Source organism: Phalacrocorax aristotelis, chromosome 9 (assembly GCF_949628215.1).
Source record: "Phalacrocorax aristotelis chromosome 9, bGulAri2.1, whole genome shotgun sequence".
Classification (NCBI taxonomy): Eukaryota; Metazoa; Chordata; class Aves; order Suliformes; family Phalacrocoracidae; genus Phalacrocorax; species Phalacrocorax aristotelis.
The window spans coordinates 13441383-13461040 of record NC_134284.1 but is presented as its reverse complement, the minus strand read 5'-3'; the positions used below and the strand labels follow the sequence as shown (position 1 = coordinate 13461040).

The window sequence follows — 19658 nt, the reverse complement described above, 5'->3', positions numbered from 1 at the left end:
AAAGCTGAAAGCCTGGCCCCTCTCCGCGACCCGCAGGCGACTGCAGCCGGCCGGGGAGGACCTGCCCGGGGCATTACGGCTACCCGGGCACGAGCGGCCTTTGGAAGCGGCTCGGCGGCGCTTTTCGGGGTGAGGCTGCGGGGAGGGCTGCGCTGCCCTTCCTCCCTTCCTCCGTCTCTCCGGCCCCTCCCTCCGCCGCTCCCGGCGGGCTCCCAGCACCACCTGCCGGCTCTCCCGGGCATCCCCGGCGCCGGGGAGGGGCGGGAAGGGGGATGCTCTGCTGTCCCCATATGCCAGCCCACCCCCGGGGACCGCTCCTCAGGAGGTGACAGGCTCACGCCTCACACGCGGACCTGCAGCTCATCCTCGGCTGCAAAGGGGCCGGGAAGGGGTCAGCGGCAGCCCCGGGGACCCGGCCGGGGAGCGGCAGCTGGGTGCCCAGGGAGGTCCGACGAGAAGTGCCGGGGTTGGGAGGGTGCTTGGGAAGCCAGTGCCTCCGGCACAGAGCTTCTCCCACCCCAGCGCTCACCCCAGCTGCTCTGCTGGCTCTTCCTGACCCCAACCACCCTTGTCCTTCCCGGCTTTCACATCACGCCAAAATCCCCTCTACCCCCACATCTCCACCTCTTCTGCTCCTGTTTCCCAGTTCCTTTCAGTCCTGCCCCTCACACCATGTTAGGTTCCTTCCTGCCCAAGCCCTCCCCAGGGGTCCTGCCCCGGTCCCCTCAGAACCCCCAAAGTGATCATGCTCCCCAGTGTGCAGCCACTGCTCCCTCCACTCCCAGGGTGCAGCCTGCCTGCTGGCCCCCTCCAGGTTTGTGGGGCAGCCCCCTTTCCCCAGCTGTGAGTGAACAGATCCCAGCTTCTGGCAGGTGTTTTGGAAACCTGGGTACTGGCTGTGTTTACCCCAAACCCACCAGACAGGAATCTGAGAGAAGAAAGTGAAGACAAGTCTGGAGAAAGTCCAAGTCTCGCTGCTGTGTTACTTCTCCCTCACATTTATTCCCCATTTTTCTGTTTCCTCCCATAACTCCTTGCTATCTACACTGAGGTCCTCCGTAGTCATCCTTTGTGGTCCTCCACTGCAGAGGTCCACTGCTTCTCCACTGCAGTATTCTGTTGGGTTTTTCCTCACTCAGCCACTGCCCCTGCAAGGAGGAGGGAGAGTAAGGCCAAAGGTGCCATTCCCACAGCAAACATCACACTGGCTCTGTAGGCCATGGACCAGGGCATTTGGAGATGCCCAGAAGCTTGAGGATAAGGAAATTTACCATCTAACAGGAGCATGCCCTTTCTTCAGGCAGCCTGACGTGTGGTTGCCCTTGATATAGTGCCATCACTCTAACCTTGGGCTTACTCAAAGCAGTGCTAAGGGCCTCATTTGTTTGATACCAACTACATCACATGGTTCCTGGAATCTGGCAAATGGTTACCCATGATCAAATCATGGCTTTCTTTTCCTTCAGCCAAGAAAAAGAAGTAGCATCTCAATTACTTTTCCTTGGTTCATAGAGGGAGATTATATTACCGGACCAAGGTTTATGCTTCAGCCCCACCCAGCTCAGAAGGGGTATTGGCCTCCAGGGCCTGGTGTTTGCTCCCAACAACTGTAGGGATACCTCCACCCCCCCAGCACAAAGACAGAGGTGCCTCCCCTGGCATTCCAGGTCATACAGGGGGGCTGGAAACAGGTGAACAGCCTGCCTCCAGCCTGCTCGGGGGAGGACCTGATTCTGCCCTCTCATCCTCTTCTTGAACAGGGCTTTGAATTTCTTCTGTTAAAGCAAGCCAGAACTGTTCCAGGAAAAGATTCTGTTCACCACCGGTAAGGACAGAGAGCTGCCCAGCGGATGCCATGGCTGGTGATGGGGCTGAGCAGTTGTCTAGCTCAGGGTTGCACAGAAAGCACCTCAACCCACTCAGCGATCAGTGTGGGAATCCCCTCCATGTGGGCACCTGACTAGCCCTTCTTCTGCACCAAATCTGGGCCTTAAACTTGTGCTCAGAAAGTGAAGTACCTGGGCTCTAGCTCCTCCTAAATCTGCCAGAGTTTGAGCCCAGTGTCTTTCATACCAAGGTACCCAACGGGATGGGATGGGATGGGCATGGAGTGGAGGGGAGGAGAGGCGATGGGAGGGGAGGGGAGGGGACAGGGTCCTTCAATGGAGCTAGGCAACTCTGTGTATGGCACATGGGGACAGAGAAGGGCAAGAAGCAAGGTGGTGTTTAACTTGGCATTGGGTGGCTGGAGGCCTGGTCTGTGCTCCCAGTGTTGTTAGTGCATTTTATGTGAGGAATCATAAATGGAAACTGCACCCACTGGGGTGGGTGGAAATGAAGCAGGCAGAATCTGGCCCTCTGTGTAACAAACAAGTAGTCAGTTAAAATCATTGCCACCTGCAGTGTGGCTGGGGTAGTGGTTGTGTGCAGTGCATCTAGTGCACTAGTTGATAGCTAGCATTTTTGCAGAGCCTAAGTAATTTAGGAACTGCTTTTAGAGACCCACAGGAGGAGCATCTAGATGGCAGGGGCAGCAGCCATGTGATGGTGGGGAGAGAGATCGCTTCTCCCAGAGCACTGCTGCGGCAAGCAGGAGGATTAATCCAAGTCTATTTTCTGGAATTGATTTAACACTGTGTTCATTTATCTGCAGCTCCTGCTGAAACATTTCATATTTCAGATCTGATTTCACTGTTTCCAAGGCTGAAAGGCTTCCTTCTCTAGGGAGCAGCAGTTCTGCAAGAGAACAACAAGTAGGAGCCCTAGGGAAGCAGCAAAAGGGAAGGAATATTTTATCTTTAGTAACTGGTCATTTCCATTCTGGAGGCAGTGAAAGAAGAACCATCTGGTGGGTGCTGAATATTCACTATGTAAACAGTGGCTTGGTTATGAATATGTGCATGTGTTATTGTTATTTATTATTTATAGGATTCCCTAGGTGTGCATGACACTTCACAAGCAGAAAGGGAGACCAGGGCTCTTGTTCCTTGATGTACCCAACATAAATTTGACACAATTCTCAACAGCAGCAGAGCACGGCAGATGAGGGTCAGGCAACTGGCTGGGGGTGGGGAGGAAGATACCACCCCTTTGAAAAAGGGCAGTGCGCAACTTCTGGAGCAGTAGCTGTTCCTGCTGACAGCAGATTGCTTCAGATGACCACCCTCACATATTCATGCATGTTGCTTTGGGTTTTAATCCTCCCATCTAATAAACACTATTTATATTTATTATCTTAATTCTCTGCTCCTGCAGTGTCCTGCCTGGAAATGATGCAGAACAAAAGGAACCTTGGTCCAATACTTTTCCTCACTGTGGTGTTCACCTAGGGGTGATGGGACTGCTCACTTGGCTTGAGCTTTCTGGCTCAAGAGGTTCAAATCAGTCAGCTGAAACAGAGACATTCTATTGTGCACTTTTGCTGCTAGCCAAAGGACCTTGAAAGCAAGGAAAAGATTCCCATGAAGTCCCAGGGTGATACCTTGCTGTCAGGGTATAATGCCTGACACTGAAGCTTGCTGGGGATGATGGGAATTCAAGAGCAGCCAGACACCTGCAGAGGATGCTCAGAGCTTTGCAGGAAGAAATGCCTGCAGTACTTCCCCCTTCTCTTGTCCTTCCTTTTCTTTTCACTGCCCAAGCTTTTTTCTATAGGGTTTTTACCATAGTGTTCAGCCATTCCTCTGGTGCTGAGCAAGTATTGTGGGCAGGGTTTGATGAAGGGGGCAGTCATAGGCACTTGAAGCGAAGCATATTGGGTCCCTTAGGGGGACACTCCCCACACCATTGTGGGGACAGGGCTCAGGGGTACCTGCAGGGCCAGGGGGATGGAGGAATGGGTGTACCACAGCCAGGGACAACATCCCTGGCCTGAGTTCAAGCCCACAAGTGGCTTTCCTCCTGCAACACTCCCTTCCCATCTATCACCAAAATTTTCTATTCCTGCTGGCACACTCTAACATACTGAACTTTAATTGACTGCTAAAGTTTGTTTCCCAACACCACCAGCAAGCAGCAAACGAGTCAAATGTTGATTTTTGCAACAGCTTTCCTAACACAGCAGGGCTTGTTTTAAACAGGCCTGGTGCTTTGTGGCATAGGCCAGCTAGAACAGCCCAGAGCATCATCAACAATGCAATGTCCCAGCTCCTTGGAACCATGCTAGCTGCTTAGTCTTTCTCCTCTGCTCCCCAAAAGATGTTTAGATGTTAAAATGATTCCAAGAATGAGGGAAAAAGGCTAGGAAGGATGGAGACACGTGTAAGAACTTTCATGCAGTATGAGGCAAGTTCAGTGATTGCTCTGATTTTTGTGGTGAGCGCTCTGTATTCCTTGCTCAGCGCCTGTAAACAGCTGGTATCCGGCAGTTGTAGGACTCCCCCTGTTAGTCACTGCCAACATCAGAGGAATGTAGCCCTTGTGGCAGCTTCTTGTTTGCAGGAGGAGAGGCAGTCCCAGGTAGCCAGTAGCAACTCAGGCAGAGCATAGAAAAGCAAATCAGCTAATGTTTTGAAGGATGGCCTTCCTTGTACCCTAGGCATCAAGTCCTGTTTAAAAAAAATACTGTGAATTAGAAGATCCTGAAGATACATCTTAGAAAACAAACAGTTTTTTCCTTGTCTAAATATACCCTAGTGCTCATCCTACTGGGGCCGCCTGAGTATTGGACTTTCTGGCAGAAATGACAACAGCCCGGTTTGTGTGATGGGTTTTTATTCAGACTTTCAGAAGGTCGATTTTGTTTGATAGATATAAAACACCTTTTACAGTCTACTCAACAACTAATTCTTCATTTGGAGGCAATTGACCCTTTGTCAATAAACCTCTCACTCTCTTTTCTGAATTGCTGGAAAGAACATCATCATGGGGAAAGGTGGAAAACAAGCCCTTTTGAAGAGTGGGGTTCTAGGTGCATTTTTTTCCCCATTAGTTCCATTTTGATTCTTCAGTCACATGGCTTATTGACCTGAAAATGTATTTCAAATACAAAGACACAGCAAGCCATGGATATGTTGTTAGGTGGCACATTATTTACTCATTTACTGTCTGAATAAGTTTTCAATGTATGCCACTATCTGAATCATGATGTGTCCCTGCATTACACCAAGCATTACCTTCTAGCTTAGTTTTACAGTGAATAATAAGCTGGGAGGTTTGTAATGAGAAAACAGCAGCTATATCAGCCTGGGGAAGGCTTGGCACACTGGGGAAGGTGGTATGGCTGTATGAACCCCCTCTCTTTCTCAACACTATCCTTGAAAGAAGGAGAAGGGGAGGGCAGGTGAAGATTGATCAGATAGAAGCTGAAAAAGAGGTTCAGTAGCTTAAGTCATAAATTCAGATACAGCTCGTGCTTGACAGTGTGCTAAAGTCATGACCATCTGGCAAACATTTGGTTACCGTCTTGTTAATAAGTGTCTTCCTCACTGAAACCCCCAGCACAACTGATGCAACACAACTGGTGATCTATGTCAAAATAATTAAAATCTGGCTACCTAAAACTATGCTGTCAATCTGCCTGACCTCGGTGCTGGGTGCCTCTCAGCATTCAGGTACTTGCACAACAGATACAATACCCCAGGCCCTTCAGTCTTTCTTTCAGAGGTTTCCAAAACACAAACCAAGAGGAAAGATTGAGGGAATAGGGTGGCTTCACTTAGAGAAGACATGGTAGCCACTTTCAAGTACATAAAAGACTGCAGAGAGGAAAAGATTAATCTTTCTCTGTGTCCACTGGGCATGGGATAAGGGCTAAGGCCTTAGACTGCTGCAAGGGAGTGTCACATTAGGCATGAGGATGTATTCTGAAAGGATAACGATGAACTGAATGGATTGCCCTGGAGGCAATGGAGACTTTCCATCACCAGAGATCTTTGGGACTTGACCAGACTCTTGTCTCCAAGGGACAGGCATACCTGGGGCAAGGATATGGAGGAACTGGGAAAGATGGTTGAGTCACCCTCTGAATGTAATTTCTCACTATGACTAGGAGCTTAGTACTAGATTTCTGTTTCAGGAAGATCAGGTCCATCCTGACAACCTCAGTAGTATAACCCAGAGCTGAATGAGGAAAGGACTGAGCTCCCTTTTCTTCTCAGTGTTCATGCCTCCACCTTGGCAGATTTGGAGCTGGTCAGCATAAACGCATGCAGCTGTGCTGTCAGCCATGCTATATATCTTTCTTTGCTAAATTGAAGACATCAGGCCTCACCTACTACTTTCTGTGGCCATTCAACTTTACCTAACCAAACAGTACACCTATCCAGACATTGTGGGCATTCAAATTTTGAAAGCTAGCTAAGTAAGAAAAAAAAAACCCCAAACAAACCAAAACAAACCCCCCACAAAAACTTCATAAGGCTTGTATTTAAGTGGTAATTTAAGGCAAGCAGCACCAGGTTTACCACAGAGAGCATTCATTTCTTCCAAACTAACACAGCAAATAGCAGAGATTAACTCACTCATTTCAGAGAAAAATCACCATCAGACTGTATCTTGAATGCTAAACTAATGGGGGTGTCTGAGGCAATGCACATTTTGAGTTGGAAGAAATGATACATAATTTGGGATGCAATTTAAAGTGAGACCTTGAAAGATGTTGAGCAGGCTGTATCAGAGCATGGCATTGACTGGAACCTTATTTTACTCTGCTTAAAATGTCTGAGCACAAGGAACTAGGAGATCTGGGGAACAAGCTATCAAGACTGTCCTTTTCCAGTCACCATCAAGTGTAGCCTGAGTTATGGAACTTGAAGAAGAAAACACCAGCTGGCTGACAACTGTATACATTATGCCAGTGGCTTCCCACCCCATTTGCTAAAGGGATATATTGGGAAAGGGACCATACCAGAGAAAGCCCCTCCACACAGCTGGCCAGCAAGGGAGAGCGGAGTGGTGAGACTCAGTGACATCAAGACTGGGGTGAGAGAGAGGAACTGACTGCAGTATGCTGTGCTGATTTCTGGAGGATGTCTGCGCAGTAGGTAATAACAACAATAAGTTGCCCTTACAGGTGTTCCTCATGCCCAGCTGTCAAGATCTTCCAGAGGATGGCATGTAGCTTAATCCCTACCCTATTCAAAAGACAGGAAAATCCTGACACATGGGTGAAGTAATCTACCTGTGGTTGAAAACCAGGGTGGGGAAGTACTCCATCTCCTGGGTCATAACCAGACTCTGCCCAGGGAAACTCTAGCCCCCAGAGAAGGAAAAGGGAGATACTATTTCTGAGTGCCATACATCCAAGTTCTTTCATTATGTTGATTTTACAGAAGGAGAAAATAAAATTCCTGCTGTAAGTATTGTTACATTTTAATTCTAGCTCCAAATTAACTACTGTTCTCATTATTCACTTACTCCCTGTGCTAATCTCCTTATTTACCCATATCCCTCTTCTATACACATGCACGTGCATAGGCAAATTCATCCCCAGACAACTTCTCCCCCATCCTGCCAAGAGCGCATCATATCAACACAACAGTGCTGAAGGAGGATTTTTTTTCTATATTCTAAAATATGAAGCCAGTATTTTGACAGTGACAACTCATAAGCATCAATTTGCAGGAGCATTTTAATGAGAATGTGGGGAATAATATGCTTCACAATTCTCCCATTCCAATGGAAAACAGTTCTTCCCTTCCCTTCCCTTCCCTTCCCTTCCCTTCCCTTCCCTTCCCTTCCCTTCCCTTCCCTCCCCTTCCCCTTCCCCTTCCCCTTCCCTTTCCCTTTCCCTTTCCCTTTGTTCTCCTCTCCTCCCCTCTCTTTACTACTCCTTCCTTCCTTCCTTCCTTCCTTCCTTCCTTCCTTCCTTCCTTCCTTCCTTCCTTCCTTCCTTCCTTCCTTCCTTCCTTCCTTCCTTCCTTCCTTCCTTCCTTCCTTCCTTCCTTCCTTCCTTCCTCCCTCCCTCCCTCCCTCCCTCCCTTCTTTCCCTCCTTCCCTCCCTCCCTCCCTCATCCCCCCTCATCCCCCCCTCATCCCCCTTTGGCCACAGCTTATGCTGCTTCCTATGCAGGCAGGTTAATGTCTTTCATGAGATGCAGTCCCTTCAGTCTAGGAGTATTTCATGACATGAAAAGGTTTCTGTGTAATTTTTTTTTAAAATTATTTTGATGTAAGTTGTTAAAATATGGAGAAAACACTGTCTGATTATTTAAAGATAAAATCCAGGCTGGGTCACGTATCTCTATTGCAAGGCTCAGTCTATTTTAGATTGATGAGTTGAGGGAATATTGGAGGATTTTTAGTCTCAGTAGTCGTGACAGGAGAATGAGGGAGGTGGGAGTGAAAGCTTGATCGGTTCTGAGCAGCTTTCCCTCCGGTTCTGCCAAAGGTGTCTCTTAGTTGTTCATCACTGCAGATCCGGTGCCTACAGGCTTGGTTGGCACTTGCTTTTATTATTGCCACTGTTTTTTTCAGAAATGTTGAATCATGGAAGTTATCTGGGAGAAAAAAGTTATTTCTGATAAAGAACCCTTGAACACTTGGTTGCTGTCACCACCCTCCATGCTAGTGCATGTGCAGGAGGCAAACACAGCCACTCGCTCCTCCAGGCCTCTCTGCCCAGAAGCTGAGACAAGAAACACACTTGACTTTTGCTCTGCACCTGCAGGCAAAGGGAGAGTCTCTCTTGGCGAAGCAGAGCCTGTCACTGGCTGTGCTGAGGAGTTGACCAGTAAGCCTAGGACCTAAGATTAGGTTAAACTCACCTTTCTTTGACTTGTGACCAGCACAGAGTTTGACTGTCTCCAGGGGCTAAGCTATAGCCCAACAGCCCTTTTCTCTCCCCTTCTCCTGTCATGGGTGGCTCGTCTGCAGAGCAAGACAGGGATGCTTTTCATCAGAGCTGGGAGGGCACAGCACGTAGGTGTAGGAGAGTGAGAGGCTGTGCGCAGCGCCTGTGTAGACAGTACAAGGACTGTGTGGGTGGGCAGAGTGGGGCTGAGGGTGTGCAGCTGTCAGAGGGCAAATACATGTCTGCAAAGCTTCTACCAGCATGTAATACTGCCCAGGCAGCACCTGCCCAGCTCAAAGCCTTTCCTAGCTACCTGCTGTTGTGCAAAGGTGCCCTGAAAACCCAGGGACACTTTGAGCCTGCAGGGGCTCTCCCCCAGATCTCCCCTTGCCTCAGGTGCTTGTTCCAACAGGGGCAGCTTTGAGGTGGCAGGGAGACACGCTGAAGCCTCACCTTGCCTCCCTCACCCACATTGCGGGAAGGAAGGATGCTCTGCGGGCTGGAGCAGGCAGGACGTCCCTTCTCATCCGCGCCGCCCACCCCCCCCCCCCCCCCCCGCTCTCCCGCGCACCCTTCTCCCCGCCGGGGCCCCGGGTGGTGCTCGGAGGGACGGACCCGAGGTGGCGGTAGTGCTGAAGGGACAGCTCCGGCGCTGCCGGGCCGGGCCAGGGACACGGGCGGGGACGGGGACAAGGACACGGGCGGGGGAGCGACCGGACACGGACAGAGTCGGGGGACGGAGAGGATCGGAGAAGACCAGGACCGGGGAGGGAGAAAGAGGGAGGGAGAGGAAGAAGAAAGGACAAGGGCTGAACAGCACAGGGAGAGGGAGAGGCAGGACAGGACACGGAGAGAGGCAGACACGGGGCAGGAATGGATTGGGGGACAGGGCAGGGACAAGGCCGAACCAGGCGGGACAGGAGAAGGGCAGGAGGGGAGGGGGAAAGGAGGGCGGACGCGGGGCTGTGCTCCGGACCGGCTGCCGCGGGGGTCTCTGCATGGCCGGGGGCAGCCGCCGCGCAGGGCTGTAGCGGCGGCCCCGCCGGCGCCAGACACGCCGGTACCGGGCGGCACCCGCCGCACCCGGGGAGAGGGGGGCTGCACGGTGGCGGCCTGCTGTCCCCAGCGCCGCCGGGCCGAGGCGGCCCCGACCCCTCCCTGGGCCGCCGGGGCTCTGAAGACACCGCGGCGCTGGGGAGCCCTTGGGGCTGCCGGCCAGGGGGGTCCTTGGGGTGCCGGGGGTACCCACACCGCCACCCAGCTAGCTCCCCGCTGTGTTTGGTCCCCCCGGGCTTTCCCGTGCCATGGCGACGCAGGCTGAGCCCCGGTGGCGGGGGTGCCCGCCCGCCGGGCGGGGGGATACGCCGTGCCCGGCCGGAGCCGCGGTTGAGGCTGCGGGGCCGCCCCGGCCCGGTAGCCCAGCGCCGCAGGTTGCATCCGGACAGCACTTGACCAGCTGTTTTGTGAATTTTCTAATTTCGTGCAGAGCAGGGCAGCGGTCACAGAGGTAATCTGTAGATCCGTGGCTTTAAAGGATAAATTAGAGCATTGGATTTGATCCGTATTGCAGTGGATTAGAGCAACCTCTCCCCCCTCCCCTTCTCCTCCCCCCCCCCCCCTCAATTCACTCCCCCTTCTTCCAGCACCACCTTTTTTCCTCTCATGCAATACCAAAACTGACCCTGCCTAGCAGAGGGACTCTGCTCGGCTAGCGGAGCGGTGCCCACATCGCGGCACACCGCGGGAGCCGGCTCTCCCCTCCAGCCTCCGCAGCCCCTCCGGGGCATCGCTGCTGCAAGTTCCCCGGAGGCGCCGGGGCCGGGTGCCTTCTCCGGGCGCCAGGGAGCGGTAGCTGCCCACGGGCTGTCCCTTTGCCCCGGCCCGGCCGGGGCCGTGGGGCGGCGGCGAGGGAAGGCGGCCCCCGGAGGGCATTTCCCGGAGGCAGCGGGGCCGGCACCCGGCAGGAAATGGAAGGATGAAGTGTGGAGCCGGAGCGGTGATGTTCCTTCTCTCCTTGCTCTCCCCTGCAGGAACGTAATCCGCAATGCTAGTTCTCAGGTTGCTCAATGTTGTCGCTCCAGCCTACTTCTTGTGCATCTCCCTAGTGACCTTCGTCCTCCAGATCTTTCTCTTCATCCCCAGCATGTTCAGAGACCCTTCCACTACCCCACTTCTCTCTCCTGCTCTGCTGCATGGGGCCCTCTTCCTCTTCCTCTCAGCTAATGCCCTGGGCAACTACATCCTTGTGATCCAGAGCTCCCCCGAGGACTTGGGCAAGGGCTTAAACTTGGGCGAAGGAGACGAAGTGGTGGCAGACTGGCTGGATGGAAGCAGGTCCCCTGGCTCAGCCTTGCCCAGCACTCACTTCTGTAGACTGTGTGCCAGAGTCACCCAGAGGCATGACCACCACTGTTTCTTCACAGGGAACTGCATCGGGAGGAGGAACATGCGAAACTTCATAATGTTCTGCCTCTACACCTCTCTGGCTTGCCTCGACTCCCTAGTGGCAGGCATGGCTTACATTTCTGCTGCACTCTCCATGTCCTTTGTGAACCCGCTGGCCTTCCTCACCCTTCTGCCTCACTCCATCAGCCAATTCTTCTCAGGTAAGGCCTCCTTCCTCAGAGGTGAGGAGTGTCTTCAACTCCTCCAGGGCTCCCAGGGTGGGGGGGACATGATCTTCCTCAGATAGCTATGTGTGGGGAGCGGTGGTGGGGAAATGGGCAAGAGGGACAATTGGCTGTGTTCAGTAAAGCCCTCTTTAGAGGCTAGAGACAGCCTTTGCAAATGACTTCACTTCACCTGAGGCTGGGACCCACTCCAGGGTATAGCCACAGACCTATTCCTAGTGCATTAGGCTCTGGAAAGCGCCCCATAACCAGCTTGCCAGACACAGAATAGGGCTATCTATTGTGCAGGGAGTGTCTTGCCATTAGACAGAGGAGAGGGATTTCAGTGGTTGTATTGCAGGTGAGGGGGATCTTTTGCCTGTCCTACAGGCAGAGGTGGGGGGTCTGTAGGTTTTTGTATCCTCCAAGTCTGCAGGTTCCCTATACCCCAGTGGAGATATTCTCATTCTCTTCATCTACGTCCACTCACCCCTCCAGTCTCACCCACCTCCTGCCTCCTGGCAGACAAAATTACAGAGAACTTGCCATCCTTCCAGCACTGAAGAATTGGGGTTCAGACAACAGAAACCAAGAGAGGAGTTAATGTGACATGATTAGCCACCTCTCTTGTGACTCCAGTCTGGGATAGAAGTCCACAGAGAACCAGGGAAAATTCTCCGTGCCTACTCTTTGCAACAGCTCCACACCAAAGGCAGATATCTCTTTCTCCTTGTCCCCACCCCTTACCCTTCATTCTGCTTCTCCCCCTTTCCCCTCTCTCCTTGACTTTCCATAAATCTCTACAACCCTTTCCCTTCCCCCTCTTGATTCTGCTCCCATAACTCTTCCTCTGCTCTTCCAGCCATGCCTCTTCACCTTTCAATGCGCCCTCAAACTCTCCAACCTCAACCTTTTCTCTGTCCAAACCCAGGAGGTAGATAAAACCTGATCTCAGAGAAGGGACTATGCAGACAGCCTAGACTATTACTCTGCCCTGAAAGCGACTGCAGAAAAATGCCATTTCCTCCCCTATGCAGCTCATGCCTCGCATACTTAGATCAGCTTTCGTTAGGCTAAAATAGGTATCCCATACATTTAGCTTTGCAGATTCAGCTGAGCTCAGTAAGAAGGGCCTGGAGTCTGTTTTGGTTGTGCACTGTCACCAGAAGTGTTGATTATGATCTGAGCATGGAGCCTCCGCTGCTGGGGATACAGGAGCCAGAGAGGCCCCAGCTTGCTTTTTGGATTCCAGGCTGGGTTTGCAGGGTTGCCATCGGAAAACAAATATCTCTCTACTTGGCAAATTAGCAGATTTGTCATGGTAAATACTGAGAGACAATAAACATGAAATCCTGCCATGACATTTTTATGGAGTCATTTTTCCAAGCAGAAGAATTTTTGTAAATAATGTTGCACGAGCCTCACTAGCATTAAAAACACTGGGAACAATTTTCCCCTGTGCCTAAGCTCTGCTCGGCACAGCAGCCTGGGAGGGGGAGCGGGGATGTGGGAGGAGATTATCAAGGAATTAGTTCTCTCTCTCTGTCTCTGAGGGCTCATCTGCACTGAGCTGGGCCCTGGCATATGTCTGAAGAGCCACTGAAGTGCCCCAGCTCTGGTGTCAGCAACTGCAGTGCCAAAGACAGCATGTGGGCAGTGTTTGAGTGGGACACAACAGGAATGGGTGCAGGGCTGAGAGCTGGAAGCCAGAACATCCTGAGAGGCAGCAGCTCCCATTGGACTTATAGCTCAGCCAGGGTGAGAACTGCTGCCTCACACAGCAATATACGGGTGTGTGGTGTCTTGATTACCTGGGAGGAAGGGCCTACGGAGTTTCTACCAGCACATTTAACCTCCAGTTCAGGAAAGAAAAACACAGCCTGGAATAGTTACCTAGAAGGGTAGTCCACCCAAAATTTTTCAGCTAACATAACTATTTCTTAGGGGTTGTTGTAGAAGCCAAACAGAGCATTGCTATAGCAGGGAAAAACTTTACCTTTCTTTTCCTCCAGCATGCCCTCTACACTGGAGGAGGAGTACTGGAGGGTGAAGGGTGAATGTGCTGGTCTTATGTCAACTAGAGTGTTTCCTGCTTTCATGCTGGGAAAATTTTCAGTTGGCTCATTCTGCCCAGACTGTGCTCAGGCATGGATTTCAGGATCTGACCCAGAGTCTATAATTTCAGCCTGTGATTCAGCTTTTCTGGCATAGCTAATGTATGGCAATAAGCTTGAGATCACACTGGGTCAGTTAGTGCAAAAGTGAATATGAGACTAAAATGGACTGTGGTGGTGAGGGACAAATGGAGAGTACTTTTGTAAACACAGGTCAGTTGGATCCACAAAAGAAATTACAGAAAATGTGTTATGTAGGTAACCTGAAGAAAAGGTTAAAAAAAAAATGTATCCAGAAAGCACAGCTCAGAGATGCTTAATATTTGCAAGGGGAAACAACGGTAATTACTTTCTTGATGGTGAATTTCAGTAGCTCAATGAAATTACTTTACAGCCACCTTGCAAAGGCTCTAAAGAAAATACCTGTCTTTCTCCATATCCCATCTGAATATCAGCTGTAGGAAAGAACAGACATCTGTCTGTCATGCTCTGGTCCAGCAAAAGAGAGGCAGAGAAGCGCATATTGGCTCTGGGCTTCCTACCTGATAGATTAAGTTAATCTGACAGAATTGGTATGAGGATTTGTCATCATCCTAAGGGGCTTGTTCTTCCCTTGTTGTATTGCATATGAAGACCACTGAGCTGAATGGGTTCTAATGAGCAGGGAAAGATGACATTGCATTTAGGAAGAAAACTGAATGACTCCTGCGCCTTTTTCAAGTGAGGACAATCTCTGAAAGCTAGAGGCTGTAGTCAGTGTCCTTACAAATCATCCTCAGAGGGGCCTGCTGGCTGAGCCCAAAGCTTGACATGAATGTCACAGATCAGCCCCCATCTCTCACTTACAGCACTGCCACGTGGAGAAGCTGGGATTCACAGATTGCAAAACCAGATGACACCGTCTAATCCGGCCTTCCGTATAAGAGAAACAAGAGATGCTTATCCAGCCGCCCTTGTATTGAACTTAAAACCTGAAGCAGCCACGTACTTGTTTTAGGCAGCACATCTCTACTGTCCATGCAATCCCTGCTCTGGCAGGGTTGCTCTTGCAGGGCCTTAGAACAACCAGAGCTTTCACCTGCGCGAGTCTGTCTGCCTCATGGTCTTCCAGAGGGATGGGAGCATGAGAGCTTTTTCATTTTTAAACCTTGCAGGAACCAGTGAGAGGATATCAGCTATTTATACCAGTACTGACACACATTTAATTTTCTTTGTGCGCCTGTGTGTAAATATGGGTGTTTAATAATATACCAATATACACAAAATATCTGTGACGCATTCATATGCACACAGAGAAAGTATTATTTTAATGGGTTTATATCTGCCTACTCGCTGAAAGGTCACTCAGTGATACCTGCTATTATACTAATATTTTCCAGAAGGAGTTCTAAAATCATTGTAGAGGAAAGGGCCCACAGAATATTTTTGTTTAAATACATTCAGTATAAATATATACTACAAAAACTGTTGAATTAGGAGCTTCAGACCTACAAAGTATTTTGAGTATTGGAGCAGCAGTTTTAAAAAAGGAATTTGGATTGTATTTTGGAAAGTTTTCTGTTTCTGTTTCTTGCATTCATATGAAAACTGCCTTTGTTCAATGGTAGGAAAGCTATTACTGATTTATTTTTCTTTTTTTAACATGTATTTATAGTGATGAGAGAGAGCAAGAGAGATCCCAAATCTTTCTGCCTAGTATTAATGCACACAGTAAGACTTCTGGAAGCATCTATGTGCTGCAGAACCCACATTTCTTTTCAAAATGAACCTAGAAACCTTAGATTCACTGTTATGAGCAGGTAGATACTTAAATAAATTAACCATTTTCAAAATAGTGCTGCAGTCTTACAGATGTGTTTCAATTCTGGCTGAATTTGCCCCTGTAATCTAGACCCTCACATTAACAGCAAAAAGGGAGAAGTGTATGGAGCCCTTTACCATTTTCATATTTCCCCAGCACAGTCCATTGCATCAGTTGCTACAAAGGAAACAATTCTACAGAGTTAGAGCAACCAGCCTGTCTTGCTCCTAACTCCCCACTTGTGGCTAGGCGGCTTGTTGTTTCTCAGGGCTGAGTGCTACACTGGTGTGTGAGGTGTGTCTAAACTCTTTCTTTTATTGTCCTCCCTCCCCCTGGCTCTTGGTCTGCAGGAGCTCTCCTTAGCTCTGAGATGTTTGTCATCCTCATGCTCTACCTCTGGCTTGGGATCGGACTGGCCTGCGCTGGCTTCTGCTGCCACCAGATGCTGCTGATCCTGCGTGGGCAGACACGGTACCAGGTGCGGAAAGGGATGGTGGTAAGAGCCCGGCCCTGGAGGGAGAACCTGCAAGAGGTCTTTGGCAAGAGGTGGCTGCTAGGACTTCTCATCCCTGTGCTGAACGTGGGAAGTGACTACCGTAGGCAGAAAGAGAAATAAAAACCCCAGGCGTGTGTGTACATCCCATGCACACACCACCTCCCCTGTTCTCTCCCACTGTGTCCTGGATCACTAAAGAGCTGGGCTACTCCATCTTGGGATTGCAGCCCCCGTGGGAGGAAAGGGCTGGCTATCAAACAGAATAAATTTAGCATATTAACAAGGAGATCACAAACCATGTAGATGAAGAGATACTGCAGCTTAGTAGTCACATCACTGCACCTGCGTACGTGGCAACAGTCTTTGAACTAGCAGAAAAATTAGTCGGACCCTCCTGTGGCTTCCTGCCTGACTCCTCCAGCCCCCAGCCCCATTAGCTACCCTACATAGTCATAACGAACCACAGTAGGAGATTTCAGAGAGCCTGGGCTGTTGTGGTAGATTGCAAAAACTGTTCCTGTTCCGTGGGAGGGGTTTGCAGGGTGCCTTTTTGGCTCTTATATACTTGAGGTAACTTCACAGTACTGAGAAGACTTTAATGACAGAACTGCAATGCAATCAAGCTGCCCTAGGAGCAGGCTATGCACATGGCTAATGGAGCAGGTAAACCTCCTCTCCACGGGCTAGAAAATCAGGAAAAAAACAAAGAGAAATTCAGAATTTCTCATTTCTGTTCTTGATCTGCTCCCTATGCAATGATATGTCAGGACTGTAGCTCTGCTCCTTATTTTTAGCAGTCATTTGCCCAATAACACAGTCCAGGCAAATCTGCCCTTCTGACAGGGAGCAGCAAGCAGATAAATCATGATCAGACAGAGGCACAAGGAGAGGAAACTGCAGAGGTGAATGAAAAGGCTGTGTTTGAGAAGCTGTGTGACGAGGCAGGCTATGCATGCCAGAGAGAGGGAACTGTGGACAGACAGAGCGAGCTGTCAGAAGGGTGCCAAGAGCCCTGCTGATGTGTTTGAGCCCTGATGCATCACCCTCTCGCTGGGGGCGCCTGCACCCTTAGTGATGTGAAGAGTTCAAAATCCCAGAAGACAGGGAGGTTTTCCAGCTGGTCAGGATGCTTCACTTTGCACTAAAACAAACAAAAAAATGTTTACCTCAGACATCCCTGCCACATAGTGTTTATAGGCTTTCCAGGGCAATTCCCTCTTGCATTGCTGCAGAGGGGTAAATTCATCCATGTTATAACTCCATTAAGGAGGTTAATGGAATTACTACAGGGATTAATCAGCCTAATGTGTCAGTTGTTTTCTAGCTGCAGCAACAGCCCATGAGATCAGTGCTGAGATCCTATGCTAATAGGTGCCTTAAGAAAGGATACCATGACATCTCTACCAGGATCATAGCACTGGATTCCCTAGCAGCTGCAACAGGAAGCACCTGTTTTGGCAAACTGCCTTAGCTTATGCAGGCTGGATAGGAATCCATTGCTTCCCTTTAATAGGCTGGGGAGTATGCTGACAAGCTGTGAAGAATGTCATTTCTCCCTCAGACATGCTGTCGGTGCATCCCAGGTAGGGGAATGCACATGCTTTCATCCTTGTGTTTCTCATGAGCCAGAATAGAGGTACTCATTCCTACAGGCTTTGTAACTGTCCTTCACCGCTTCACACTTGTATACACATTCGGATCAATAACAAACAAAGCCTATTGTGATGAGCAGAGTAACCATAAAAATATACTGGAAAAACCCTTAGCTGGATAATTAAAACAGGTAGAATATATGTCCTTTCACACTTCGTGTGTTCGCATGAATGCACTGCTGTTTCCATGTGTAATATGCTGTATTTTCACCAACAGTGAACAATAAAAAGTGTTCTGATTTTTTACATGAGCTGTATTGTGCTTTTTGACAGTTCATTAGCTGCCTCTGTACATTTGCTACAGCATGCATATGGATGTATTAAAGGAAAAAGTTATTTTGTTTATTGGCTTTGCCAATAATTCATCATATGATTTTGGACAAGTCCTTTCACCTTTCCTACTTTAATGCAATGACCAATATAAAAATGCATCTAATAACCAACTTGCAGACCCATTCTAATTTCTATTTATAAATTACACAATCAACCTCAACTGAAAGCTACAGGAAAATCAAGCTATTATCCTCGCCCACAAACAGCATCTCGACATAAATTACTCCTTACTGGTACAACGGCACCAAGGTGAGCAGACAGTCACCTTGTCTCTGGAACCAGAGCCAGCACCTCGTGCCATATACCTTGCCTTGGAAGGATTCCCAGCATTATTCTTATTCCACAGACCAGTTGATCCAAATTCTTTTTCATATATTTCTAAAGGCAATAAGATCCCAATGTTTCAGCCAGAAGCTTCCTCACATCAGCAGAAATTACAGTTTGACACCGTCACCCTCTGCTTTTGGCCTTTGATTGACACTGCAGTCTCAAGTAGCTTGGTAGCACTCGGTGCCTGCTGCTGCACTGCCTCAGGCTGTAAGCTCTTGGGGGCCGCACGCTGAGAAGGGCACAATCAACTCAGAGTTTTGGTGGGCCACTCTGCAAGGACAGCCCCCAAGCAGAACAACAGGATTAGCTGCCCAGGAAGCCTGTTCCCTCTTTGCACCAGAGCTGAATCATGCCTGGGCCCTGTGTCAGGGTCACAGCTGTCTGCCCTCCCTGACAAGCCTTGGTCCTTGCTGAAGCACGGAGAGATCCCAGTCTGAGTAACTGCGGCACAGCTCCCCAAAATTATTCTTTCTGTCAGACACCTGTGTTCCTGGCTGTAAATCTCTGCATCACCATTCTACACAGCTAAATGGTTCCTTCGCAGCAAATTACTGGATTTCAGCAGTAGTGGTGGGACCTTCAGGTGCATACAGCCTTTACAGTTATGATCCTCTGGGATGAAAAGAGCTCTAAATACGTAACATTAGACTGACCCTGTATATTGTCTTATTTGCCTGCTCATTCCCAAGTGTGTGTTTGGTGTAGAGTAGTGCTTCTGCAGGAACAGTTGAGAGTTGCTCTTTGACTATCCAGCTGTCCTGATGTCCCTTCCTTGTCATGCCTGTGCATCCACTTACAGAAATCCTTGGCAAGAAGATGTAACAGGGCTCAACAACTGTGAAGAGAACCTTTGCTCTTAGCTATGATTTAGTAAATGAAGGCTGAGCTCAATGGCAATGTCACAAATTCTAAATCTGTTCAACGGCTCTAAAGTTTTATAAGGATAAATAATAAAAGCTTCTAATTTTCTGTGCTCAGAGAGCCATTACTTATTATTTGCATTTTATTAAATGGGAGCTGCAATAGCAAATATATTTTGGAACATGATTTCTTGTGACAATGTCTAAATACTTATAAAGGTTTTAAAAATAAAACACTTAGTGCTTCTCTGGCTTTGGAAAAATCAGACAAGCATCATTTCTTCTCTGATAATGCTAGTGGCTGAAGTAAAATCTCCCTATTGCTTAAGACCTTGCAAAGAAGCCATAGACCTTTGCTTCATGGCTTGTCTCCTTTTAAGTGTGGCTACCTGAAAAAATGGTGCCACCTCTCAGAAGTCTTTGCAATGACAGTAAAGAGCAAATTAGGGGATGCAGCTGTGAAGTAAGCTGGAAGAAGTTTGTTCTTATGTATAGTGAGAATCTCATACAAAATAAGAAGTAAATGGCTTTCCTCTTCATACTACACTACTTACTGGGCAGCCCTCAAGGCCTGCCTGCAAAAGGTCTTCATTGAATATCCTCAGAGGATACAGAGGTAAAATATGAAGAGTCTCAAGTAATAAGACACAGGGAACATATGAGAAAAGATGATGTGAAACACCATTTATCTTGTTTAAGAAATAGGCAACTCGAGAGATTATCACAGTCTAA

General features: G+C 49.2%; 1 protein-coding gene across 1 annotated transcript; it reads left to right on the top strand.

Annotated features, from left to right (window-relative positions):
• Positions 1-10719: 10719 nt before the first annotated feature.
• ZDHHC22 (zDHHC palmitoyltransferase 22) lies at positions 10720-15948 on the top strand. Its single transcript, XM_075103596.1, has 2 exons — positions 10720-11337; positions 15606-15948. Exons 1-2 carry the CDS (start codon positions 10776-10778, stop codon positions 15869-15871), a joined length of 828 nt encoding a protein of 275 aa, XP_074959697.1. The 5' UTR covers positions 10720-10775; the 3' UTR covers positions 15872-15948.
• The last annotated feature ends 3710 nt before the right edge of the window (positions 15949-19658 follow it).